Below are 12007 nucleotides of genomic sequence, written 5' to 3'. Positions count from 1 at the left end.
GCTCTTTCCAACTCAATAAAGAATTGGGTTGGTATTTTGATGGGCATTGCATTGAATCTGTAGATTGCTTTTGGTAAATTGGCCATTTTTACAATGTTGATCCTTCCAATCCATGAGCATGGATGATCTTTCTGTTTTCTGAAATATTCCTTGATTTTCTTCTTTAGAAGTTTGAAGTTCTTGTCATACAGGTTCTTCACTTGCTTAATTAGAGTCACACCAAGGTATTTCATAGTTTTTGTGACTATTGTGAAGGGTATCTTTTCCCTAATATCTTTCTACACAAGTCTGTCCTTTGAATAGAAGAAGGCAGCTGATTTGTTTGAGTTAATTTTATGTCCTGCCACTTTGCTGTATTTGTTTAAAAGCTGTAGATGTACTCTGGTGGAATTTGTGTGGTCACTTAAATACACTATAATGTCATCTGCAAATAGTGAGGTTTTTTTCTTCTTCCTTTCCAATTTGTTTGCCTTAATTTAATTTTTCTGACTAATTGTTTCTGCCAGGACTTCAAGTACTATGGTGAATAGGTAAAGGGAGAGTGGGCAGCCTTGTCGAGTCCCTGATTTTAGTGGGATTGCTTTAAGTTACCCACTGTTTGGTTTGATGTTGGATGTTTGTTTGCTGTATATTCTTTTTATTATGTTTAAATTTGGACCTTGGATTCCTCTTCTTTCCAAGCACATTAACATGAAGGGGTGTTGGATTTTATAAAATGCTTTCTCAGCATCTAGTGAGATGACAATGTGTGTGTGTGTGTGTGTGTGTGTGGTTTTTTTTTTTTTTTTTGAGTTTGTTTATATGGTGGATTACATTGATTAATTCCATATATTAAACCACCCTTGCTTCCCAGCAATGAAGCCTACTTGATCATGGTGAATGATCATTTTGATGTGTTCTTGGATATGGTTTGAAAGGATCTTGTTGAGTTTTTGCATCAATGTTCATAATTGTGGTTGTACTGAACTTTTCTTTCCTCGTAGGGTCTTTGTGTGGTTTAGGAACTAGGGTTATTGTAGCCTCAAAAAATGAGGTAGTGTTCCATCTGATTCTATTATGTGGAAGAGTTTGGAGAATAATTTTAATATGTTATCAATAAATGTCTGATAAAATTCTGCACTGAACACATTTGGACCTGGGCTATTTTGGTTGGGGGGATTTTTGATGACTGCTTCTATTTCTTTAGGTGTTATTGGATTATTGAGTTGGTTTATCTGGACCTGGTTTAGCTTTAGTAACTTTTATCAGTCTAGCAATTCATCCATTTCTTCCACATTTTGCAGCTTTGTTGAGTATAAGTTTTTGTCTTATGATCTGATGATTTCTTGAATTTCCTCAGTTTCAGTTGTTATTTCTCCACTTTCATCTCTGATTTTATTAATTAGGATACTCTCTGTTTTCCCTCAATCTTGTTAATTTTCTAAAAGAACCATCCCTTGGTTTTGTTGATTTTTTAAATGGTTCTTTTTGTTTCTGTTTGATCTATTTCTTTCCTACCTTTGATTATTTCTTGCTGTGTACTCCTCTTGGGTCGGTCTGCTTTTTTTTCTTCTAGAGCTTTCAGCTGTGTTGTAAAGTGGCTGGTGTATGCTCCTGCCAGTTTGTTTTTGGAAGCACTCAGCACTTTGAGTTTTCCTTTCAGTACTGTTTTCATTGCATCCCATAGGTTTGGGTTTGTTGTGTTTTGTTTTCATTGACCTCTAGAAAACCCTTAATTTCTTTCTTTATTTTTTCTTTGACCCTGCTATCCTTTAATAGAGCATTGTTTAGTTTTCATCTGTATATGGGCTTTTAGTTGTCTTTGTTGTTATTAAAGACCAGCCTTAGACCATGGTGATCTGATAGGATGCATGGGAGTATTTGCACCTTCTTATATCTATTGAGGCTTGTTTTGTGACCAAATATGTGGTCTATTTTGAAGAAGGTGCCATAAGGTGCTGAGAAGAATGTGTATTCTTTTGTTTTAGGATTATATGTTCCGTATATATTTATTAATTCCAGTTGGTTCATAACCTCTGCTAGTTTTACAGTGTCCTTGTTCAGTTTTTGTTTCCATGATCTGTGCATTGGTGAGAGTGGGGTATTAAAGTTTCCCACTATTATTGTGTGGGGCTCAATGTTTTTCTTAAACAACTTTATTTTACTAAACAAAGATAAATGTACAGATTTTAAACATTTTTTGCTTAAAATTATACATTTTGTCAGTACTTTTTTCAGATTTTAACATAATTTTTACATAAAACTATATGAATATATTTTTTAGTCAGTACATGATTTTTTAAAGGTTTGATAGTATGCCTTGAAAACTTAATAGTTACAATGAGCATAAATTACATGTAAAACAAAGTGTAACATGGAAATAGTTAAAGTTTTCTTGTTTTGTAAATATTTTTTTGTTTTGTTTTGTTTTCTTTATTTCTTGGACTGCATACAGTCTATGAGTTGTTTCTGGGAAAGTGCAAGCCTCTGGGGTTACCATCCCACTATCAGTGATTGCATATTATGTCTGTTCTTTTGTGACTGGGTTATCTCACTCAGGATGATATTCTCTAGATGCAGCCATTTTCTTAAGAATTTGGTTAAGTCATTGTTTCTGGTCTGGAAGGAACCCAGATGTCCTCCAGAAGATGAATGGATACAAAAATTATGGTACATATACACAATGGAATACTACTCAATGTTTTTTTTTTTTTTTTTTTTTGAGCTTTTTTAGGGTACCTTTTATGAATACTGGTGCTTTTGCATTTGGAGCATATATGTTAATGATTGAGACTTCCTACTGAAAAATTTCCCCTGTAATGAGTAAAAAGTGTCCTTCCTTATCTTTTTTGATAACTTTTAGTTGAAAATCTACTTTATTCAATATTAGAATGGCCACTCCAGCTTGCTTCTTGGAGCCATTTGCTTGGAAGTTTTTTATACAACCTTTCACTCTGAGATATAGTCTGTCTTTGTCTCTTAGATGAGTTTACTGTATGCAGAAAAATGCTGGGTTTTGTTGATGTATCCAGTCTGATGCCTATATCTTTTTATTGGGGGAAATGAGTACATTTAAGTTAACAGATATCAAGGAATAGTGGTTGCTGTTTCCTCCTATTTTTGCTTTTGGAGGTTGAATTGTGACTGTATGTCTTTCTTCTTTCAGTTTTTTTGCTTACAACTTTTCTTGTTTTTATTAGGATGTAGTTCCCCTTATTGTACTGTGTTTTCCCCCTATAATTCATTGTAGTGTTGGGTTTGTGTTTAAATATTGTGTAAATTCACCTTTGTCTTGGAATATCTTAGTCTCTCCATCTATGATGATTGAGTTTTGCTGGGTATAGCAGCTTGGGCTGGCACTTGTTTTCTTAGGTTCTGTATGATGGCTGTTCAGAATCTTCTAGCTTTCATAGTCTCTGTTGAAAAGTTAGGTGTGATTCTGATTGGTCTGCCTTTATATGTTACATGACTTTTTTCCCTTACTGCTTTTAGTAATTTTTTCTTTGCTTTGGGCACTTGGCGTTTTGACTATTATGTGTCTGGAGGAATTTCTTTTCTGGTCCAACCTATTTGGTGTTCTGTAGGCTTGTTTTATGCTCATGGTCATCTCATTCTTATAGGTAAGGAAGTTTTCTTCTACAATTTTGTTGAAGATATTTACTGTGCCTCTTAGTTGATATTCTTCGCCCTCTTCTATTCCTATTATCCTTAGGTTTGGTCTTCTCATTGTGTCCTTGATCTCCTGGACATTTTGGGTTAGGAGCTTTTTGTTTTTTGCATCTTCTCTGACTGTTTTGTCTATGTTTTCAATTCTCTCTTCCATCTCTTGTAGTGTGTTAGAAATGCTTGCATCTGTGACTCCTGATTTCTTTTTTTAGTTTTTCTACCTTTACAGTTGTCTCTTTTAGTGTTTTCTTTATTGTGTCCATTTCCATTTTAAATTCCTTCTTCCATTCTTTTTTCTCTTTGGTTCTGTTTTCCTCTATTTCTTTGAGTGTTTTTCTTGTTTCCTCTTTAAAAGCTTCTAATTCTTTATGCTTTTCCTCCTGTTCTTGTTTAAGGATCTCTACTGGCTGGGAACAGCCCAATGCCTGTTTACTGGTTCCCTGAACCAAGCAGGGAGTTAGGGTGGCTAACTTTCTTCCCACTCGGCAGAGATCTTTCTGCAGAGATCTCTCTGCACCCAGGCTAATCGTCATGCCGTCTCAGCATGCCTGTGTCCCTGGATCTCCAGTGTTCCTGGTGGCAGATGGTCTGAACGCCTGTTCTGCCACAAATATTCTTCTTTTTCAGGGGACTTTAGTTCAGTTCTTAGCATGCACATTACGTAGTCTACAACTGTCTATAACTCCAACACCACAGAATCTGATGTCTTCTTCTGGGCATGCACGCATGAGCACACACACACAAACACACACACACACACACACACACACACACACACACACACACATACACACACAAACACCCCACAAAAAATTAAAACAAAGTAATGAGAAACAACTATAAGAATTTTATTTCTTCAGTATAGCTTTCTTTGTCCAGTTCTTATCAGGTCTTGGAGGAAAGTTAAGGAAACATTCATTGAACTACACTTTCCCTATCCTAACATGTGTACTTATTTGCAGAGCTGGAGGCTGAGGAGTGGTGCAAGCACCTTTGCATGGAATGCCTGGGGACAAGGTTGAATGATATCAGTCTCGGAGAGCCTGACCTGCTGGCAGCTGGGGTGCAGCGGGAACAGAATGGTGAGTAAGTACCTACTCTTCTGTCAGGTGGGCTGACACTGGAGAAGACAATTCATCTTTACAGGAGTTTGTTTTCTTTAAGGGTCATAAGTAAACTCTGTGAAAACCACATACTCAAGAGTATATGAGCAAAACAAATTAAAAATAACACACTGAAAAATAAATGAGGACCCAAAGTTTGGTATTTATGGACGCAAAGTGAACCTGGGAAGAGTAGGAGGAGGGGAGTGAGAATAATCAAAATGCAATATATGGATTCTCTAAGAATTAATAAAAAGTTGGAAAAGAAGAAAGCAAACTTATAAACACATGATTAAGAATTGTCTTGATGAGGTCGCAGCTATAGAAAGTTCCAAGGTTCAATCCAAATCCCTGTTTTCTTATTATTGACAAAACCACATGTATAAAAAGTTATGAAATCATTATGTTTTGTATATATTGCTTTAGAATGAATAACATTCTTTTATCTTTGATGTTTGATATAGATCACAGTTTATATTAACACATTTGGTTTATCTGGATATTAAACCCATAGAGTATTTTGCTAGTAAGTCTCTTGGTGAGAAGTTTACTTTTGTGTTTACCTACTACAGTATTTAAATTCATAGTTGTGTCTCTTATCTCTTGATAACTAGAGTTTTATATTATTGGTCAATAATGTTAATAAAGTCAGCTTCATCTAGCAATATATTGTTCAGTGTGTTGTTTTAGGTTATATTTGTAACAATTTTAAAGGATCATCAACCCATTTTATCTAACTACAAAATTATTATTACAAGCAACAAATGTACTAACATGAAAGTAGAAAAAGTTTGGTGATACTTTATTAGTATTATTGGTTAAACTCAGTCCTCCTTTTTAATAAGAATTTGAAGAGTTATGGGTAAGATAAATTAGTAGCACCAGTAGAAGCATGTCTTGAGAGCCTTGGGTGATTACAATCTTGTTGAGAGAGAGAGCAATATTGTTAACAAGCATCATTATCTCACGGCCTATTAAAAGGCTCTTTTCTTTGTTGCTAAAATGAGAAACCAAATTATTTCTTGCTGACTGATCAAAACTATGTTTAGATATTTATGTCAGATGCTGCATCTTTTAAAATTATTTTACAAAAATCATCAAAGAATTCCAGCAACTCTTTCACAATTTTGTATGTTCTCAGTCCACCCCCACAATCACTCATATTTCCATTTCTATGGTTGTTTTCTGAGAGCTGTGGTAAGTACAGAACAGCCATAACTGTGTTGTGTAATATACACTACTCATTCAAGTTTAATATGTCAAAACTATGACTGATAAAGTGTCAAATTCATAAGAAAATAGGAGAAATAAATAAATTAACCCTGTGGATAGAAATATCATAATGTGTATCTATTAAAAACTATATCCTTACACATCAAATAAATCGAGTTGCATATGTTTCCATCTAAATGGACAATGTAATCCTTCAGTGTACTACAATTTAATTTCAGTTTGAAGATTCTTTAGACTACTCTGGAATTTAAAAGATAAAAAAGTCAGTATGGACTCTAGGATATGCAAGGACTGAATTATATACAAGAGTTTTATAATAAAGTATACATTTTCCTCTTTAAATTAAATATAAATAAAGCAAAAATATCTCAACTATAAACTTTACAACAGATTTGAAATTATAATAACACTACACCTAAAAAGGCCTGCCTGAGAATAAGTTTTGATAATATGAAACATGATATTGGTAAATGTAATGTTAAATATTTATTTGACAAAGCTATAATAAATACTGAGCTGTAGAATGTGGTTATAAGTTCAGTTAAATGGAAAAATATGCCTGGTGTCTTTTGTAGTTTGGTTTCCTATTACTGTAACAAAAAACTGTGTGAAAAACTGCCTAATATTGAATAGAAAAAAGAACAATAGATGCATCAACCTGCAAGGGGAACCACTCAACTTTATGCAGAGATCTACAAGCAACTAAGTAATATTGATAATGAAAGAAATAATATTTTCCATGGAAGAGCATGACAATTGCTCATTCACTATCAAATGGTTACCCATTAAAAACAAACCAAATTAGTAGTGTTGTACAGAATGAGATGTGTGTGTGTGTGTGTGTGTGTGTGTGTGTGTGTGTGTGTGTGTGTGTGTGTGTGTTTGATTTGTGATCTTCTCTGATACAAATAACAGGAGGCTACAAATTTTATACTGAAAACTAAAGTGTGTTTTCAACTAGCATGGATCATTACACGCAGATTTTGTGGCAGTCATAAAGGAAATGCATATTCCATAGACAATATACTCTCTTATTTTACTTAAAATATGATTAAGAAATATATTTGCACACCTTAATAATAAATTTATCATGTATATGCTCTTAGTTTTTCAGAACAATAATATTTTGTTTCCCCCCTAGGCCCATGTCCCAACTAGTCTCAAGTATTTAACCATTTCAGCAGTGTCAAAGTTAGGTTTCATTTCATGGAGTGGGCCTCAAAGCCCAGTTAAAATGGTGGGTTACTCTTGTAACATTTGTACCACTATTGCACTAGTATATCTTGTAGAGAGAAAACTATTGTTTGTCATAAAGTTTGTAGCTGCAGTAATAGTGATTACCTTTATCCTCTGGTAGTCTACAGCGTACCTTTCAGTAACATGAATACTAGTCACTAGGGGTATACCTACCAGTTAGGCACTAGCTCTGTGTTCAATGAAATGTATGTGTTCGTTCAGCAAAAAGACCTTGCCATCAGTTTGTGGAGAGAAACAGCCTTGGGAACAACTTCTGATGTTTGGGAGTTTCAATTGTTCCTTGTTGGTTAATGTGAAATTATGAATTTTTATAGTTGAATTATTTATGAAAGATTTGCAATTATAGATTTAAAACTTTTCCCCCTTAATTTATTTTTATATCAGATTATAAATCATTTTATTTTTCTAAATATAACAGTGTTTTATTGCCAATAGCATACTTAGGTTTAAATTGAACTTTTTATCCTGAGATATAAGGACTATTTATTGGTTTACAGACTCTATAAAAAAATGTGATGTAGTTTATGTTAATCACATACTAATCTCTAATCGAGGAAATTCAAAATATTTGGTTTTGATTGCATCTTATTTTGCTATCCCTCCTACATTATATCAACTCTTCATAAAATTTTCTGTACTTCTAAGCTAACTAAGAATAGATATTTATACAAATAATTTTGAAGGCAAAAGGTAATGTGGGTGCTCAGATAAGAATGGCTGTAGGCTAATGTTTTTTATTATGATCATCTTTGTTTCATACTGTCAGCTGCTTTCACATTGACTCAGAGTACTTCATAACTAATAAGGAATATTAAACAAATACACCCCTCACCTCACCTTTTATCTTTCCGTCTAGCTCTCAGTGTTCCTCTTTCACACAAATCTATACCAAGACTTACAACAATGTTGCTAAGAGAGAATGATTAATGTACATGTCTAGATTTATTATTTTAAAAACTGGATATTCCCTATTTATAATGCATGTGTTATCCCCTTTCCACCAATCCCATACCCCCTTCCCCTCCCATTGAATCAAGAAGGTGCTCCCTCTTCCATCCTCCCTCTCCTAACTCAGCATTTTCCTACATTGGAAAAGTGAGCCTTTGCTGGCTCAAAGTCCTCTCCTCCTCTTCTCAATGATGCCAGAGAATGCTATCCTCTACTGCATATGCACCTGGAGCCATGGGTCTCTCCATAACAACTCATTGGTTTGTGGTTTTGCCCCTGGGAGCTGTGATAGGTTTGGTTAGTTGATAATTGATTGTTGAGAAGACTCCCAGACCAGTGCAGTAGAAATGAATTGAACAATTAGGATACTCTCCACCTGTTGGTCTGTGTGCAAGTTATACAGTATGTTCTGGTTCCCAGAGCTTTGATGACATAGTTGTCGTAGAGTCATTTCTATTCCTATAAGTAACCCTTTACCCACATTTCTTTAAGTAACCATGATAACACTCATTGGTTCACCAAGCTGGAATTTTTTTGTGTCTGTAATTTGGTCTGTCATGGGATCGCCAGGAAAGCTTTTGTCAGACAACAAAATCATACTCTCTAGTTCATAGCATACTCCAGCATTAATTTAAGATGGGTATAATGAAAAACAACTCCGACTCACACACAACACAAAAACATGAACTATGAAAAGAAAACAGCCAGAATTCATTAAAATTCATCAAAAATCAAATTTATAAATGCCAAAATCACCACAATATATTTAATTGGAGTAAATAAAAAAAGAAAGCCACAGATGGAAAAAAATAGCACTCTGGTAAAGCTAGCTTCTGCCAATTCACAAGAGCATACTATTATAGGAAAAAATATCTCCAGTGTTAAAAACCAAGCGGTGCTTGCTTCTGAGAAATGAATAGCTAGAACATGGTGGAGCGGAATGTCCTGAGGTGACAGAAATATTCCATGCCACAGTACACTTTGAAAAAAAAGCAAAAAAATAATACCCCATTATATGTCGAAATATGAAATAATCCTCCCAAAAATCAAAATTTTATTTTTAAAAATAATGGCATCAAAATTACTTTATTCTTCTTTAATAAATAACAAAAATTTTAATAAAAATATGAGCTAAAATATTTCTTATATTATAATGAAAGATCTTCATGTACAGAACTCACAACTCAAGAAAAGAAAGATTATAACAATTTTAAAGCCTATTCAAAACATTTAAAAGAACACACACACACATACACACACACACACACACACACACATATATATGTATATATATACATATATATACATATATACATATATATATGTATATGGATTTGCAGTGCTGCTGCAAGAAATTCTTGAAAGTTTATGCCAGTTAACCTAACGATACAGATTTTACTTTTCAATCTATAAAATAATGAAGAGTGTTTAACACTATGTATAACATATACACAAATATAAAGTAAATTTTATAAGTGAAACTGAGTAAGTTATTTAGCAAATTGAGGAAAAAGTCATATAATTGCAAGTTAATTGTAAATTAGAAAACATTGGCTTTCCTTCAGTATTTTTCAAATGGATAATCACCAAAGAGTAGTACATCCATAGAGTAAAACATTATATTTATTAGAGATTTTATCCTCAGGGAAAAATTAATAGCATATGAGAAAGATATGCACTCTAAGTGTGATAAAATGTTAAAAGTTATGTGAAAAACAATGTTAATTTATATGACTATGTACACATATTTATGTGCATCATTGTTGCTGAAAGTACAAACTGCAAACTTGTTAGAATCACTTTAAAAATCAGTTTCGCTGTTCCCAGAAAACTGGGAATAGTCTACTTCAATTCCTAATTATACCACTCCTGTAGTTTTTAGAGCATATATCCAAAAGATGCTTCAAAATTCCACAAGGATTTTGTTAATCTATGTTTATAGCAGATTTATTTTAATACCCCCAAATTGGAAACAACCTAGTTGTCCCTCAACTAAAAAAAATGGATTTTAAAGTATAGTTAATTTACCCAATACAAAACTACTCGGCTATTAAGTTGTGTACTCTAAATGAAGATTAATAGGATTGTATAAAATATAATAAAATAGCACTGTCTTCTTTTCTTCTGTGTAAAATGAGGTTATGTTTAATTCTTTATCAATTTATGTAACTTAAGTTAGATTGTATCACACAATAGAGTGAACCTACATTCCAAACCAGGTAGATATGAGTACTAATCTCAAGTGTTTTCTCTATAGATTTATATTGCTTACTCCTCAGTGCTACATACTACACCTGTGTTTGATCATTTGCCTAGATAGTACCTACTAAATCTTTTATTTTTTTTCCTTTTTCTTTGATTCTTATTCTTTTGTTTCTTTCTAGTCTTACAAAAATATCATGTTTACAAATGATATCTGACAATTCTCTAATAACAACCATAGAATGAGATTTTGGAGCTCAGAAATTTCCAACAGCCAAAGAGCTGTGCATAATGGGTGAAAAGCACTTGAAACATGATGGAGAATTATTATACACAATTCTATGGAGAGCAGAAAATTTGATCACTTGTTTGGAGCTAAAGTATTTTCTGTTTTCCCTATGATAAGTCTAGGTGTGGGCATAAGAAGATCTAGTTACTCATGCTAGTCAAATACACAGATGCTGATCAATCAGTGGATTGTTTGCTTCAATCCTGCATGGATATTCTTGAAAAGTAAGCGTATGGCTATGGTTAGCGTGCCATTGAATTATATTGACATGATAACAGCAGAACACTTACCTAGCTATGCCAAATGTCTATGCCTAGCTATGCAGAAAGAGAATGGAAGTCTAGAGCAAAGGAGAACAATTCAGGAGTATGGAAATGAGAATTTCTTCTAGAGGTGCACAGTCCTGAAACAGTCAATTACTGAATTGTTTATCATTAGAAATACAGCAACAGATAGCAAACTTTCAGTATTAACATCTAATTAACAAGGTTTCTTGGTTTTTTTTGTTTTGTTTTGTTTTGATTTTTTCTATTTCCCTTCCTAAGACAGATATCCACTGCCAAAGGGATTATGTTGGATCAAATGAAAATAACTACCTTGTGTGTTCCAAGGTACTGACATCCCCTGACAGAAGGAAGAATGAGATTCTAAATCCAGATCACAGTAGCTGAGTTATTCCTGGCATGAAGATGTATCTATCTTCATGGATGGCAGTGAGGAGCACTGAGCTTGTGCTGAAGTAATGTCAGGATCAAGAAGAGGATAGTAAAGAGTTATTATGGAGCAAGGAAAGGAGAAAAACAACTGTTTTTTTTTTCTAAAATACATCTTACCAAATCTCCATCTGTTTTGAACTAATTACAGGAATAAATTTAGCTTACATATTCTCTTTTATAAATGAACTTAGTCAATTCTTTAAAGGTAGTTTAGTACAGTTGTACATAGAGTGAATTTTACTTGATAAAATCATGGAACAATAGAAAAAAACATAATTTTAAAAAAATTCAACATTTTTTCTTATTTGTTCAGTTTTATTGGATATTCTCTGTATGTACATTTAAAATGTTATACCCTTTCCCCCAAACTCCCTTCTTTCCTACCCCTCAACTTGCTTCCATGAAATTGTTCCCTCTCCCAATCACCTTCTCTACTTCAGTGCCTTGGCTGACTAATGATGTTGTCCTTCCCATGAGGGTGCAAACCCTTTCAGCTCCTTCAGTCATTTCTCTAGTTCTTTCATTGTAGTCCTCATGTTCAGTCAATGGTTAGCATCCTCATCTGTATCTATGTGACTCTGGCAGAGCTTCTGAGGAGACATCCATATCTAGTT

The 12007-nt window shown here is 33.7% G+C and overlaps 1 protein-coding gene across 1 annotated transcript in view; it reads left to right on the top strand.

Moving 5' to 3' along the window:
- Positions 1-12007, top strand: part of DOK6 (docking protein 6) — a gene marked incomplete at its 3' end in the record, with an annotated part of 474920 nt that overhangs the window by 286181 nt on the left and 176732 nt on the right. Inside the window, exon 4 of the mRNA XM_080919798.1 lies at positions 4608-4727. Within this exon, the coding sequence (XP_080775924.1) occupies positions 4608-4727 (120 nt within the window). The remainder of the gene's footprint in view (positions 1-4607; positions 4728-12007) is intronic.

Source organism: Micromys minutus (genome assembly GCF_963924665.1).
Source record: "Micromys minutus genome assembly, chromosome: 8".
NCBI lineage: Eukaryota > Metazoa > Chordata > Mammalia > Rodentia > Muridae > Micromys > Micromys minutus.
Note: the sequence above shows the minus strand (reverse complement) of the source record. Positions and strands in the feature narration are given on the sequence as shown.